The 16,632-nt window shown below is 47.1% G+C and overlaps 1 protein-coding gene across 1 annotated transcript in view; it reads right to left on the bottom strand.

The window, feature by feature from the left end:
- SZT2 (seizure threshold 2 homolog (mouse)) overlaps window positions 1–16,632 on the bottom strand; it is a 67,675-nt gene that overhangs the window by 33,566 nt on the left and 17,477 nt on the right. The window contains exons 5-15 of the mRNA XM_012001791.1: window positions 8,351–8,482; window positions 7,459–7,600; window positions 6,931–7,037; window positions 3,650–3,860; window positions 3,267–3,437; window positions 2,609–2,843; window positions 2,289–2,418; window positions 1,350–1,492; window positions 944–1,096; window positions 703–817; window positions 270–487 (exon numbers count right to left, since the gene is read on the bottom strand). Of these exons, the coding sequence (XP_011857181.1) occupies window positions 270–487; window positions 703–817; window positions 944–1,096; window positions 1,350–1,492; window positions 2,289–2,418; window positions 2,609–2,843; window positions 3,267–3,437; window positions 3,650–3,860; window positions 6,931–7,037; window positions 7,459–7,600; window positions 8,351–8,482 (1,757 nt within the window). The remainder of the gene's footprint in view (window positions 1–269; window positions 488–702; window positions 818–943; window positions 1,097–1,349; window positions 1,493–2,288; window positions 2,419–2,608; window positions 2,844–3,266; window positions 3,438–3,649; window positions 3,861–6,930; window positions 7,038–7,458; window positions 7,601–8,350; window positions 8,483–16,632) is intronic.

The raw sequence follows: 16,632 nt of genomic DNA, 5'->3' as shown, positions 1-16,632 counted from the left end.
TCCACACCTCTGTACCACTCATACCCTGCTAAGCCACGCCCTCCACACCTCTGTACCACTCATACCCCACTAAGCCACGCCCTTTCACACCTCTGCACCACTCATACCCCGCCAAGCCACACCCTCCACACCTCTGTACCACTCACACCCCGCTAAGCCACACCCTTCCTTTGTGTGGTAGCACTCATACCCTGCCAAGCCAGACCATTCCATACCTCTGTACCACTCATACCCCACTAAGCCACACCCTCCCACACCTCTGTACCAACCTGATGAGCAGTTTGTCCAGTGGCTTATGCAGGACCACAAGGCAGGGCCGGTCAGACAGGGCCTGCTGTGGCCCCAGCACGGGGGATGACTTGGAGGGAGAGCTGCCCCCACCAGCGCCCCCTAGCCCTTTTCGTTTCACCTTGGGCGTTGGCTCCTTGCTTTGTACCCGGTGAGGGAAACGCAGCTGCAGGATCTCTTCCCTCAAGCCTGACACAATCTGAGGGGAAAATGTGGTCAGATCCTCCTACTCCCATCTCCTACAGGTCTGGGAGAAGGGGCCCACAGACAAGGTGAGACACAGCCTTCTTCTCTAGGTCTCCCTTGGTCTGGGGACTCCTCCCTCTATTGGACCTGGCCCTGTGGGGTCTGGGGAGAGGGAGCTAGTCTACACCCCAGGGCTCCTTGGTCAGAGTCAGTCAGGGCCCAGCTCACCTTGTGTCGGGCCGGTGCTGGTGTGCCAATGGGAAAACCCAGGCGAAGAACCATGCATGGGGCCTTGGAAATGATACGGACCATGTAGAAGGAGGAGGGGGGCTGGTCTGGGGCACTGGGGAGAAATGGGAGTCAGTGAGCAGTCCGAGGTTGGTAGGAAGTAGGAGTGAGGTCTGGGGTTAGAGGTTAGAGGGAGACATGGGATGAGGGGGCGGGGGTGAGGGGACATCACTTTGCCCACCTGGAGAGCAGCTTGACATAAGAAAAACCCTCGACTAGTACGAAGCTGCTCCAGTCCCGAAGCAGAGAGGTCAGGGAGGAGTGGGAGATCCTGCACTGGATAGTGCTGTAGCGCCCATTGCTGCCCGGGGTGTGCAAGTGCTTGGGGATTGGTCTAGGAAGAGGGGTGTGGATTGAGGTTAGACCTCCCGGCCCCAGTCTTGGAGAAAAGGAATAGACTACTATCTGTCTCTTCTAGGCCTTGCCTGAGGTTATGGGGACTGATGAGCAGGGAGGCAAGGAAAAGGCTATAGTTTTTCCTTGGCCACAGTTGGTAAGAGCTCATCTGCTGCTCCCCTTCCCATCATTCCCTATCCCCCAACCCCGATACTCCACCCCAACTATGGCCCAGCCCTAAGGGCACCCACGTGTCGTGCTCCAGGATTAGCACCAGGCGATGCATGTGCAGCCATCGCTGCCAGGAATTTGCATCCATGGACAGCACTGGCTTCCAGTAGGCAGCAAACTGGGCATGGGATGAGTCAGAACCACTAGGCTGGAGGGAGAGCACCTGGGGACAGGAAGGACAGCACTATATGAGCATTTGTAGAGGACCAGGGTACAAACTGCAAAGAGCGAACAAAACCATGGGTGAACTCCGTTCAGAGTCAGAGACAGCAGTGGCTTGAGGCTACAGCCCAGCCTGAGACAAAGCACAGTGGAGACAAAAACTGCTTCCACTGTGAAGGCTAGATTTGGATGACTGGGTTCAGGGACAGACTGTGTAGCCCTTTAAAGCTGAATCCAGGAGAAGGATGGAACCATGAGCCCAGCTTATGTCACTGACTTGGGAGAAAAGCCACCGAATGGTGGCAGGACCTCATGATGTGGCCACTGTATACTAGCATAAGCCACCTGCCCATCAGTGTTAGGCTCACAGCGTGGACTGAGTGTGAAGATAGCACAGGACCAAGGAAGCTGTGGTCTGCAGGAAGTACACAGTTTATGGTGGCTGGTGGTGGATGCACACAGGTAAAGGTGACTGGGGGAGCCCAAAGTATGCCACATGGAGATGGGGCAAGGGCTCATGGTCTGCTGGGCCTGGGATACCACCACCTAGACACTGTGTGAGTCTTTGCCTCTGCCACCTGTGCTCTGTTCAGGACAGCCTGTCTCTATAGATCCTCCTCTTCCCTGGGGCCTTAGGGTGAGGGAGAAGAGAAGCTCTCAAGGTTAAAGCTTGGGCTTCTGGTTTAGGTGCCTTAGACGTGAGAGAGAAAGCAATAGAAGGTGGTGGTCCTGGGCTCCAGACGCTGTACAACCCAAGTTGGCATGAAATGGGGCTACTACACTTCAGAGCTACTCACCGGGGTGGTGGAGCCTGGAGGGATGTAGAAGAGTGGCACTCCGCTCTTGGTGCTGTCAGGAAGTGTGAAATGCTCAGGCACTGAGGAGAAGGACTGAAGGTGGGCAAGCATCTGGTCTGTCTGGTTGATGCTGTAGAATAAGGGCCAGGCCTGAGCCATATCTGACTCTGCTGCGTGCAGATGAGGGGAGCCTTAGGGGTATTTGGGACCCTGGATATAAGCCTGGTTCTCTGGGTGATGCTCCCCAGCTCCCACCTTCACAAATCTGTCCCTCCACACAACAAATGGGGCAGCACTCATTGAGTGATGACTTCACTGACCTCTGCAGCGTGTTCCAGAAACGCCGGATAACATGGGTACGATACAATGAACGGATGGGCTGCCTTAGTGCACAGGACACATCATGCAAAATGTCGTAGCCGCCTTCCATTGTCACTTCCACCCGTGTTACTCGAGGGCCCTCAGGCTCCAGAGGCCAGGGTGCCATAGCCACATACTCAATGCGCATGTTGTGTTTCCACAGCAGCACCAGCTTTACCTCCAATTGGGACCCTCCTTAGGGAGAAGTGGGAGGGCCAGTTAGGAGAAGGCATAGGACTCTACGCCTGGGATTGAGTTCTATCTGAAACCCCCACCTATCTCATGGAACCTAGCCCTGCCAAAGGTTCCAAGCATGATTCCACAGGTTTCAGGCCTAGAGCTGGCCAACTGACACAAACACAAGTTTGTAGAAACAATCTGAAAACCAAGCCAAGTTCAGGACCCTACACCACCCTCAGCTGGTTCACCTTGGTCAAAAGGAGATGGAATTGGGAAGCTCCATGCTAAGAGAATTAACCCCTGATGACAATTCAAAACCCACTGTCTCAAGCGATAAGGTTTTCATGGTGACACTCTTTCATGTGTGATACATGTGGGTCTTTCCACACACAAATTCCTGAGAGATCTGTGGGATTACAGCAGGTTAATGACCCTTACCTTTGGCCAGTGTGACCTCTCGGACACTGTAGCCCTCTCGAAGTCGCACAGACACGGTGCTGACCAAGTCGGCTGGCACCTCCTTCTCAGTGTGCTTCTTTCGGCGCAAGGCTAGGGCAGGGTTGCTGCTTGCAGAGACCAGGTGCTCATTAAACAGTCGGTGCTGAGAGCCTGGAAGATCAGTGGGGATGGGAAAGGAGAAACTGGCTATCTGCCAACTAACTGACAGATCTGTAGGGCGAAGGAGCTATGCTGAAATCACTGTGAGGTAACAGTGCCAGTGGAGCCAGCTCCAGTTACATTTTCAGTACTCCAGGGCACCATAATCTCTGGGCCCATTCTATATTCCCTCCTTCCCACATCCACCTCAGTGTGCCTCTCACCGCAGTAATATTCAGGGTTCAATGCTTCCCCACTGCGCAGGAAGGAATACAGGAGAAACGCCCGGTGGTAGACAGTCAGACCCAGGTTGCCTGGCTCCGGCTCAGGACAAGTGGACAGGTAGGAGCCGAATGTTGCCATTGCGATGAACTTCATTAATTCCACATTGGGCACATGGCCAAAACTGCAGTCATAAGAGTAAACTCCTCCCACCTGAAAAAGTGAGCAACTGAAGACCTAGCTCTGACAGAGGCACAGGAGAAGGAAGAACAGGAGAGAAAGAGACTGGGCTAGGTGGCTGCTCCCATTCCCTGGACCACAGAGTGGGAAGCCAGCCAGTGTTTTCCTAGGACAGACCACTGTGTCTTTCCTTCTTTGAGCCCTTCTGTCTGATGCCCATGCTAACCGGCCACAGCATCCTCTGCACTTCCTCCTCGATACCTAATGGCCCACCAGGCCCACCACCTCCTTCACTAAAGATTTTGGCAACTGGTTCACTGACTTCCTGTCATCATCCTGAGAGGCTTCAGCTTATCAACACTTCTCAAACTTCAGGGTGTATAAAAAACACCTGGGGATTTTGTTAAAATGCAGTAGGTCTGGGGTGGGGCCTGAGATTCTGGATTTCAAACAAGCTTTCTGCTAGTCTGTGGACTACATTTTGAATACAATAGCTGTAGATGAGAAATTAGCAAACTACATATACCCTGAGGGGCAAATCTAGTCCATCACCTATTTTTGTGAATTGAGTTTTACTGGAACACAGCCACACACATTCATTTTGTATTGTCTATGGCTGCTTTCACGCTTCAACAGCAGAGATGGTCCACAAGGCTTAAAGGTTAACTGGCCTTTGCAGACAGTGTTCGCAGACCTGCTCCAGATGACTCATTCAAGTCCCTGCCCTCTCAGTTCCTTAACTCTCATCTCCAGTAACTTTCTCTATTCCGCTCACCTGCCTGTAGGCTACACGCTGGCTCTTGGCTTCACCTGGAACAAATTCATCTCTGCAATTTCAAAATGCCACAACCCACTGATTACATACAGCACTATACCCTTAGGTTCCTCCCACCCTCCTCCTGCTGCTGCTCTTTGACCTCACTGAGACTGCCAGGCCTTGAACCTCTGCTCTCTCCAAATCTATCCACATTGTCCTGACCCTCCTTTCTCGACCCAGCTTGGACCCTACATTCAGACAACTTCATAAGCGTAGCTCTCAAATCCCTGGCCCTCTTCACTCTCGTCTGCTTCTTCAAAACCCCAACTAGGATCACAGCCTCTGTTCTTGGCCAGTGGTGCCCAAACAGAAAAAACTGACAGTTGTGTAGGTTGGCACCACATCAAAACATATGACACCCAACTCAGCTAGTCCTTCAGGGCAGTCCTCAATACTGTTCCTTCTTCCCAACTCTGGCCTCTCTTCCTTACAGTACTCGGCTTCACCTTTTACTTCAGAGATAAATCAGAGGCCCTTCGCAGAGCTGATCTACATCTTCACTTCTACTTTCTAGTTTCAAAGAAAGAAACGACACTTCCCTGCTCCAAAAGAATCCCTCAATCTGTTTCTTAAGCCAATGCCCTCCTGTCAATTCAGAGACTTTACTCCACCAGCCTCCCTTTTCCTTTCTTTATTTTCAAACTCTTCTTCACTACAGACCCTTAGAAACATGCTTAAGTCTCTAGCTTTAAAAACAAAACAAAACACTCCTTTACCCTGTACTTCCCTCTGGTTACCATTCTCTCTCTTGCTCTGCTCTCGATCTCAACAGCCAAATTTCTTGTGTCAACACTTGTCCCTATTTCCTTCCTTCTATCCACTCTTCAATCCCCTCACCACCTCTTCACTAAAATGGCTCTGAAAAAGATCCCCGTGACCTCCTGATCACCAAATCCAAAGGGCACTTTTCATTCCTCAGTTTTTACTTGATCTTTTTGCTGCTTCTCACAGTGTAGTTACCATTGTGAGAGGCAGCAGAAAGATCAAGTAAAATTTTCTTCCAAAAATTCTGACTTCTCTGACACCACAATCTTCTGGCTCCTGGCTGATTCTTTATTCTTTGCTGGGCCCTCTTCCTATGAAAGACCTCGAACACTAGTGTTCCCCAAAGTTCTTCCAGGACCCTCTTCTGTTCTCAATTACCATCTGTACCCTGACAAATCTTAAATCTCTACCTCTCAAGCAGTATTCGTCTCCTGAATATCAGGATCTGTGTATTCAACCGCTATCTGCTACAAACAGCAGCCATTTATTAAGTGATTATGTACAATGCTAAATACTTTAAATGGATCTCACCTCCCAGTGAGTTATGTAATTTACAACCTCCATTTACAAATGAATCTGACCTAGAGGTGAAGCAGTGTGCCCAATGTCACCCAGTTAATAACTGCAGTCAGGATTTAGACCAGCATGCCTAACTCCAAAGGTGATGTTCTTAACTGGCTGTGTTGAACCACAGGCACCTCAAACACAACATACACAAACTTGCATTCATCATCTTATCCTCACTCTACCACAACTGCTTCTCTTCCTTTTGCGCTGCTGCTACCCAGTCATCACTGGAGTCAGAGACTTGGAGACATCTTTAAGCCCTCTTCTCTTTCATCTCCTACCCCCATCTTGCTAATCATGAAGTCAAGCTGACTCTGCCTCTTCATTTTTCTCAATCCTCTTACCCCTAATTTAAGCCCTGATCCTCTCTCACTGACTTCCCCACTGTCCTTCACCCAGCAGCAAAAGTGACCTTTGTAAAACATAAACCCAACTAATGACTTTCCTTCTATCTATCTGCATCACCCACAGAGTTATGCTTAATCTCATTAATAAAGCAGAACCAGATTTTCATGTTCTGGCCTGTGCCTATCCCTTCAGCCTTGTTTCCCATAGCTTTTTACCTCCTTCCCTACAGTCCATCAATCCAATTTAGCTGCAGTCCCTGACTATGCCTTTCACCCCTTTGCTTAAGCTAGTTTGAGCGGGTTTTCTGACCCTTGCACTCAAAACAATAATGACTAATCTGCGGGATGAGGTGGGACTGGAAATGACTGTCAGATTTCAAATTCTGCATTCTTTCTGCTTTAACATCTATTTCTAAAATCCCAAGGAAAGAGGAAAAAAATGAGAGTCCTCTCCTACCATGCTACCTACCTTCCAGACATGACTCCTTCCCCCCATGTAACTAAGTAATTGACTTTACCTGGGAAATCACTGCCTGTAAGAAAGTAACCAGCCATCCCACCTTTGTGTGAGATATTCCATCTCTCATCCTTCCTAAAAAGTCCTCACCTGGACAAAGGAACAAGCCACAGTGCCACTGCGAAGCTGGTTCAGCAGCGTCTCACACACAGCAACATCAGGAACACTGGTCACCCCATCCGTGATCACGATAATCCCTGGAGCAGGAAACACCAGATCAGACCTGGAGACACTGAACAGACCGAAGTCACAGGAAGACACCCAACTGACAGGGCCCTGAAGGGCTCAGTGTCTTCCCACCAATGTGGGCAGTTTTATAAACTATGAAGATTTATAAACTTCAAACACCTTTCCTTCTCCCTTACCCTCCTGCTTCTTCCTCTTGAGTGCCAGATCATAACCTCCCCTAAGTGATATCCTTGGAGCTCTACTCCTTCTAGGGAGTTGTCAGAGCCGAGGGTTCCTGATACACACTAATACAGACATACGTTTTGCAAACAAGGAAACAGATCCTCTTTTCTGGGGCCCACTGATTCCCTGGAACTGCTATCTTTGTTAGCAGTTAGCCCCACTTTTCTTCCCCGCTTCCCCAGTCCCACCAATATTCCTTCTACTGACCTGCACTAGAGTTTGACGGTAGTAACTGCAGCGCCAAGATGCCCTGACGAATCATACTGACCAGTCCAAGATCAGCTGTCACCATGGAGACGCCTACCTTCCGGCCCAGTAGGTCCCCTGAGTCTGGGGACTGGTCTTCTGCCTGCCCCAAGTTACAGAAAAGACAGAATGGGGCAGATGGTATTGCTGCCCCATCCATAGCAAGGCCAGAATTTACAGTCCAGCACCTCTCAGGCCAGACAGGCCGAATCCTGTGAGGACCCCAATTCCTCTACTATGCGACTAAGTCTTTACTGTGCTCCCTCCCCATGTGTGCTCAGATACTGAACTTCAGAGGCGAAGGGAGTTCAGCACCAGATGAAGCTTCAGACTGTACTGAAGTAAGGCTTCTCCATCTTTTGCCAAGAAGGGCCCCTTTCCATATTTTTCCATCACTGTTACAAAATATTTTATACCTCAATCAAATTACACGACCAGTCATCAGGCACACAGAACTGCCATTTGCCTGGCTACTTCTGAGGTACCCAAAGTGATGAGACAGGGAAGTCTAGTGGGCCCAGGCAGCTTTATCCCCGGTTGTACAAAATGCTAACTAGAGGTCAAAGCCACACATGACACCTTCTCAGATCCACTGGAGGAGAAGATCTGGGGCTAAAAAAAAAAATGCAAACAAATGGATTTCACATTTTCTCCCCGAAAGAATCTGTGTTTCGGGGAATATATCTGAGTCCTGCTCCAACAGGGAGCGTGTCATGAGCATGCTTATCCTTGTCTCACTTTGTACCAGCTCTTAGCCTTTTTCTGCCCTATTTGGACTATCCCTCCTCTCTGCCCTCTGTCCTTAGCTGCTCCTCTTTCTAAGTTGCCTCTGCCCACTTTCTCTCTTACATACCTGGCTCTGGGGATCATACTGCTGCTGCAGCATGGTGGCCACCTTATCCTCAAAGAGGCAGAGCTGCTCATATATCTGCTGCAGGAACACCTCCTGCTGGGACGGGTCCAAAAGGCAGCCTTGTACCAGCACCTAAGAAGCACAAGGGAAAGACTGAGACAGGACGGTCAGGGGGGCACAGACTACTACACTTCTGCTCTGTTTATTCTCCATAGCTCCATCTAGACGATCCTGACTTCCTACCCAACTAGGGTCTATGATTCCACAACCAATTTCCCCCTTATCCAATCTCCATCAGTCCTCAGCCCAGGTCCCCAGTCATTAGTCATCTTTATCTGGGGTCACAACTTCCCTCTGATTAGGGTCCTCCACACTGGGCTTCCCCAACCCCCACATGGGCACCATAAGATCTTCTATTAATAGCTTCTTCTACCTTGGTCTACAGGATGTCTTATGAGCTGCCCTCCTCAGCCTGGCAAAGTCTCTTTTATTCTCATACTTTTTAATGCTTTTTTATTTCTAAGCATACTGACCAGCCCAAGATCGGCTGTCACCATGGAGACGCCTACCTTCTGTATACACAGAGGCTATTCTGGACCTTTTCAATTTTACGAAAATTAACTGGGCATGGTGGTGGGCACCTGTAATCCCAGCTACTCGGGAGGCTGAGGCAAGAGAATTGCTTAACCGGGACTTGGAAGGTGGAGGTTGCAGTGAGCAGAGATCACGCCACTGCACTCCAGCCTGGGCTACAGATAATTTTCTGTATCAAAAAAAAATTTTTTTTTAAAATTTTTGTGGGTACATAGAAGGTGTATGTATTTATGGGGCACATGAGGTATTTTGATACAGGAATACAAATAACAATTACATCATGGTAAATGGGGTATCGCCCATTCTTTTTTTTTTTTTTTTTGAGACAGAGCCTTGCTTTGTCACCCAGGCTCGAGTGCAATGATGTGATCTTGGCTCACTGCAACCTCCGCCTCCCGGTTCAAGCGATTCTTGTGCCTCAGCCTTCCTCAGCTGGGATTACAGGCATGGGCCACCACACCCAGCTAATTTTTGTATTTTTAGTAGAGACGGGGTTTCATCATGTTGGCCAGGTTGGTCTCAAACTCCTGGCCTCAAGTGATCCACACATCTCGGCCTCCCAAAGTGCTGGGATTACAGGCATGAGCTACCATGCCTAGCCCAGCTCAGGCATTTATCCTGTTTTTTGTGTTACAATCCAATTTTACTCTTTTATTTTTAAATGTACAATAAATTACTGTTGACTGTAGTCAGTCTACTGTGCTATCAAGTACTAGATCTTATTCATTCTTTCTAACTCTATTTTTGTACCCATTAACCATCTCCCCTTTCCACCTCCCCAACTACCTTTCCCAGCCTTTGGTAACCATCGTTCTACTCTCCATGAGTTCAACTGCTTTAATTTTTAGCTCTCACAAGTAAGTACCAACATGCCAAGTTTGTCTTTCTGTGCCTGGCTTATTTCACTTAACACAATGTCTTCCAGTTCCATCCATGTTGTTGCAAATGACAGGATCTCATTCTTTTTTATGGCTGAGTAGTATTCCATTGTGTATATGTACCACATTTTCTTTATCCATTCATCTGTCAATGAACACTTAGGCTGCTTCCAGATCTTATCTATTGTGAATAGTGCTGTAATAAACATGGGAGTGCAGATATCTCTTCCATATACTGATTTCCTTTCTTTTTGGTATACACCTAGGAGTGAGGATTGCTAGATCATATGGTAGCTCTATTTTCAGGTTTTTGTTTTTGTTTGAGATGGAGTCTCACTCTGTCATCCAGCTGGAGTGCAGTGGCACTATCTCGGCTCACTGTAATCTCTGCCTCCCAGATTTAAGTAAATTCTCTGCCTCAGGCTCCCAAGTAGCTGGGATTACAGGCATCTGCCACCACACCCAACTAATTTTTATATTTTCAGTAGAGATGAGGTTTCACCATGTTGGCCAGGCTGTTCTTGAACTCCCGACCTCATGATCCACCCACCTCGGCCTCCCAAAGTGCTGGGATTACAGGTGTGAGCCACCGCGCCCGGCCTATTTTCAGTTTTTTGAGGAACCTCCAAACTGTTCTTCATAGTGATTGTACTAATTTACATTTCTACCAACAGTGCACAAGGTTACCTTTTCTCCACATCCTCACCAGCATTTGTTATTGCCTGTCTTTTGGATAAAAACCATTTTAACTGGGGTGAAATGATATCTCATTGTAGTTTTGATTTGCATTTCTTTGATGATCAATGATGTTGAGCACTTTTTCATATACCTGTTTGTCATATGTATGCCTTCTTTTGAGAAATGTCTATTGAGATTTTTTAAGAAAAAAATCCCACTTTAAAATCAGATTATTATATATTTTTTTCTTATAGAGTTGTTTGAGCTCCTTATATATTCTGGTTTTAATCCTTGTTAGACGGGTGGTTTGCAAATATTTTCTCCCATTCTGTGAGTTGTTTCCTCACTTTGTTGATTGTTTCCTTTGCTGTGCAGAAGCTTTTTAACTTGATATGATCCTGTTTGTCCATTTTTGCTTTGGATGCTTGTGCTTGCAGGGTATTATCAAGAAATCTTTGAGCTAAGCACAGTGGTTCACATCTGTAATCCCAGCACTTTGGGAGGCCAAGGTGGGAAGATCGCTTGAGCCCAGGAGCTAGAGACCAGCTCGGTAGAGATCTCATCTCTATTAAAAAAAAACCAAAAACCAAAAAACAAAAAAAAAACCCTAAAAATTAGCTGAGTGTGGTGAAATACACCTGTGGTCTCAGCTACTCAGGAGTCTGAGGCAGGAGAATCACTTGAGCCCAAGAGATCAAGGCTGCAGTGAGCTGTGTTCACACCACTGCACCCCAGCCTAGGAAACACAGCGAGACCTTCCATGGAGAACACAGCCAGTACCAGAGTTTATGCAGACTGTGGGTGAAGCTGTTGATCTCTTTATAATCTGCACAGACTATTGTGGGTATTTCTGGGCAGGCAGTTCCTTTACCTGTTTCAGGAGAGGTTTACTGATTTGGGGCTTATACGTCAGGTCTTTGGTTTGGGTCTCATTTTAGGGGTTGTTTGGGGGCTGGGTGTTCCACCTTACATGGGAGGCAGATAGACAGTGGATGAAGTTGCCGGGGCAGTGGCTCACGCCTGTAATCCCAGCACTTTGGGAGGCCGAGGCGGACAAATCACCAGGTCAAGAGTTCTAGACCAGCCTGGCCAACATGGTGAAACCCCGTCTCTACTTAAAATACAAAAAATTAGCTGGGCTTAGTGGCAGGCACCTGTAATCCCAGCTACTCAGGAGGCTGAGGCAGGGGAACTGCTTGAACCCAGGAGGCGGAGGTTGCAGTGAACCAAGATCACACCACTGCACTCTAACCCCAGGCAACAGAGTGAGACTCTGTCTCAAAAAAAAAAAAAGATAGTGGATGAACTTTTCTGCTGTATCTTGTGGGCAGGTGATTTTGCTTTTGTTTTTGTTTTGCATTCTTCCCCCTCCACAAGCCAAAGTCATTTCATTTGGTTTCCACTGTGTGGACAGTGCTGGAGCTCAGTGCTTGACAGAGGATGTGGGGCTGGCTGAGCCCTGGGTTGCAGACATGGCAAAGCAGAGAAACTGTTCTTCTGGTTCCTGCCCAATCACAAAGGGGCAAAAGCCCTTCCCAGGGAGGAGGGTGTTCAGGAGCCAGACTTTTGGAGAGGAGGTAGTTTCCAGTCTGCTGGGTGACTGTCATTCTGCATGTGTTCCCTGAGCTGGAAAGGGCTGGAAGCTTTACGCATGAACCATGGAGAAGTAGCAATCACCCCTGCCATGGGTAGAGGGGATCCTAACTGGGCCCCCTGGGTCAGGCTAGAGCCAACACTGTCAGCCACCCCCTCTGGCCTGCTGGCAATGCCACAGGTGCCCAAGAAGATGAGGGATACCTGTGCCAGAAGCCAACCTGGTCTTTCCAAGGGGCAGCGCCCCCCGTGAAGACAGAAGTGAGAGAATAAAGTTCCCTGCAGGTCCTCTATCACTTTTAGGTTGTATTTTTCAATTGCTGACATTTCAAAGGGGACCCTCCAGAAGCCCAGCTGGCTTCCCCCAAGGACTCCCCCTTTGCCGGGAGTGGATTTCCACATGTGCCTTTGATTTCATATAGATCAGGCTTTACAGTCACCAGTTCAGCTGCCAGTCCCTGGACTGGGGGTTGGTGTTTTCTACAGAAGAGGAATGGCCTCCCTCACCCTGCTCCCCACCCAGGCAGGGCAGCACAGGATCCAGCAACTCAGTGCTATCAAGACCTCCCAAAACCCCAATATACCCCACCTCAGAGGCCTTGCCTGGGCATCCTGAAGCCCCTGTTCCTTGCCATACACTGACGCCTGGCAGCTATAGCAAATGGCTCACGTTCTTTGTCAAAGGCCTGTAGTGAAATGGTTTTGTTTCCTTTGTTTTATGAGTTTGTTTAAAATTGAAATTAGTTATTTCCTTCTGCTGAACAGTATTAAATAGAGCAGGATGTTGAGTTAATCTGCTAGATTGAGGTTTAAAAAAAAAACAGAAAAGAAATCTTTGCCTAGTCCGGTGTCATGAGCGTTTCTCCAATTTTTTTTTTTAGTAGTTTCATAGTTTGAGGTCTTAGATTTAAGTCTTTTTTTTTTTTTCTTGAGATGGAGTCTTACTCTGTAGGCCAGGCCAGAGTACAGTGGCACGATCTCGGATCACTGCAACCTCTGCTGCCCAGGTTCAAGCGATTCTCCTGCCTCAGCCTCCTGAGTAGCTGGGATTACAGGTGCCTGCCACTGCGCCCAGCTAATTTTTTTTTTTGTAGTTTTTTAGTAGAGATGGGGTTTCACATCTTAGCCAGGCTGGTCTTGAACTCCTGACCTCATGATCCACCCGCCTTGGCCTCCCAAAGTGCTGGGATTACAAGCATAAGCCACTGCGCCCGACCACATTTAAGTTTTTAATCCATTTTGATTTTATTTTTGTGAGATAGGAGTCTAGTTTCATCCTTCTGCATATGAAAATCCAGTCTTCCCAGAACTATTTATTGAAGAGACTGTTCTGTCCCCAATGTATGTTCTTGGCATCTTTGTCAAAAATGAGTTCACTGTAGATACATGGCTTCTGCATTCTCTATTCTGTTCCATTTGTCTATGTTGTCTGTTTTTATGCCAGCACCACGCTGTTTTTGATTACTATAGCTTTGTGGTATAATTTGAAGTCAGGTAATGTGATTCCTCTAGTTTTGTTTGTTTTGCTCAGAATAGCTTCAGCTATTCTGGGTCTTTTGTGGTTCCATATAAATTTTAAGATTGTTTTCTCTATTTCTATGAAGAATGTCATCGGTATTTTGATAGGAATTGTACTGAATCTGTAGACTGCTTTAGGCAGTGTGGGCATTTTAACAATATCGACTCTCCCAATCCATGAACATGGAATATCGTTCCAATTTTTGGAGTCCACTTCAATTTCTCTCATCAATGTTTTACAGTTTTCGTTGTAGAGATCTTTCACTTCTTTGGTTAAGTTAATTCCTAGGTATTTTATTTTAAACTATTGTAAATGGGATTACTTTCTTGATTTCTTCTTCACATTGTCTGTTGCTGGCATACAGAAATGCTACTGATTTTTTGTATGCTGATTTTGCATCTTGCAACTTTATTGAATTTATCAGTTCTAATAGTTTTTTGGTGGAGCCATTAGGTTTTTCCAAATAAAAGACCATATCATCTGTAAACAAGGATAATCTGACTTCTTTTTTTCCAATTTGGATGCCCTTTCTTTCTTTCTCTTGTCTGACTATTCTAGGTAGAACTTCCCTTCTTTTTTATGCTCAAAATCCTCTCCTTATCCCCCTAATGAATGCTCCTTCCTTCCCTTTACCCTCAGCAGGTAACTCCCACCCTGTGCCCTCTTCAAAGAGAAAGGAAGTCAGTCAATAGAAATGCCCAGGTTACCCCAACCTGGAGGGTACACTACTCTCCAACTCTCTGAAAGCATCCCCAAAGTCTACTGAATGTTTACATCTGTGTCTTTGTTCTTCCTTCAAGGTGCTGAAGAAAGGATTCCTCTTCCTCCTCATTTTCCCTATAGCTAATCTGTCCATCTAAATCTTGAGCCTTTTGTCTCTCTAATATCTTCATTATTTCTCCATGGGCTCCTTTTCTTCTACTTCAAACATAAATAAGTGTCCCCATCCTAAAATTGTATATAGACCCAGCAGTCCCTGTGGTGGCCCTCAGAATCTCACCTCTCTTTCCCCATCACACTCCTACAACCTGCCCCACATGCCCACTTCTCCCGGACCCTGACCCTATGGAACAACTACTTTTTTACTCCCTGTTCCCAATTGGAAAGTGGGTGGGGTGAGCCAGAAGAGGGAAAGCGGGACATTGTCTCACTCTACAGGCCCATGGGAAGGAAAATGAGCAGAACTGGAGCCATAAAAAGGTGAGAAAGACGTTCCTATTCATATTGTTTAGAATAATGAAAATTGGGACAACCCAAGTGGCCAAGAAGGGGCTGGCTAAACATATGATAAAATATGATGAAACAGTAAGTTAACAGGTCATTAAAAATCACGTTTTCAAATAATATTTAGTGACATAGAAGAACGCCCATACTATATGTTAACAAAAAAAAAAAAAAAAAAAAAAAAGCAGGACAGGCTAGGCACAGCAGCTCATGCCTGTAATCCCAGTACTTTGGGAGGCTGAGGTGGGAGGATCACTTGAAGCCAGGAGTTTGAGACCAGCCTGGACAACATAACAAGATCCTGTCTCTACAAAAAAAATTTTTAAAAATTAGTCGGGTGTGGTGGCACACACCTGCAGTCCCAGCTATTTGGGAGGCTGAGGTGGGAGATCACTTAAGCCCAGAAGTTCAAGATTACATTGAGCTATGATCATGCCTCTGCACTCCAGCCTGGGCGACAGAGTGAGACCCTATGTCTTAAACAGAACAAAAAACAGGACATAAAATCATGTGTCTAGAATGAGTCTCTTGATTCTCTCTTTCTCTTTGGGTAAAGAGATGGAGGTGAGGGAGGAAAATTCCATAAAATGTTTGAATTTAAGCAAGGCACAGTGGCTCACGCCTGCAATCCCAGCACTTTGGGAGGCTGAAGCGGGCAGATCACAAGGTCAGGAGATGGAGACCATCCTGGCCAACACGGTGAAAGCCCGTGTCTACTAAAAATACAAAAAATTAGCCAGGCGTGCTGGCACGTGCCTGTAGTACCAGCTACTTGAAAGGCTGAGGCAGGAGAATCGCTTGAACCCAGGAGGTGGAGGTTGCAGTGAGCCCAGATTGCACCACTGCACTCCAGCCTGGGTAACAGACTGAGACTCTGTCTTAATAAAAACAAAACAAAACAAAACAAAAAGGTTAGAATTTAATACAATATCCAGAAACAACTGCTGTTGTTTCTGAGTATTGTATTATAGATGAGTTTTGTTTTTTTCTTTATATTTTAATGTATTTTGCAAATCTTCTTTGATGAACGTGTATTGTATACACGAACTAACTTTTTTGAGACTAACTTTTTTGAGACTTTTGGGTCTCACTCTGTGGCCCAGGCTAGTCTCAAACTCCTGGCCTCAAATAATCCTTTCGCCTCAGCCTCCCAAGTAGCTGGGATTACAGGCATGCACTGCTGTGCTGTGATTTAACAGGATACATCTTGTTTTTTTTTTTTTTTTGTAGACAGTCTCACTCTGTTGCTCAGGTTGGAGTGCAGTGGCGTGATCTTGGCTCATGGCAACCTCTGCCTCCCAGGTTCAAGCGATTCTCATGAGTTGGCCTCCCAAGCAGCGGGGATTACAGATATGCACCACCACACCCAGCTAATTTGTTGTTGTTGTTGTATTTTTAGTAGACAGGGTTTCACCACATTGGCCAGGCTGGTCTCAAATGCTTGGCCTCATGTGATCCACCTGCCTTGGCTTCCCAAAGTGTTAGGATTACAGACGTGAGCCACTGCGCCCAGCCAGGATACATCTTGAGGGAGCTACAGAGAAAATGAAAAGTCTGGCTGAGGGCGGCCAAGTGGCCCTGGGGCTTAACTGACGAAATCCTCTCCTTCCCTATAGCTGCTGTCCTTATTCAGGCCTCCTCCTCTCACCCATGCTACAATAATCTTCACCTATTCTCCCATCCAGACTTTGTCCCCAAATCCATCCTCCATATTAGCCACAAAATACTGTGATCTTCCCAGTGTACACATGTGATCTTGTTACTGTCCGTTTAAAACTTTCGATGGGGCCGGGCGC

This window comes from Mandrillus leucophaeus, unplaced genomic scaffold (assembly GCF_000951045.1).
Source record: "Mandrillus leucophaeus isolate KB7577 unplaced genomic scaffold, Mleu.le_1.0 Scaffold67, whole genome shotgun sequence".
Taxonomy (NCBI): domain Eukaryota; kingdom Metazoa; phylum Chordata; class Mammalia; order Primates; family Cercopithecidae; genus Mandrillus; species Mandrillus leucophaeus.
This window is presented reverse-complemented; position numbering and strand designations above follow the sequence as displayed.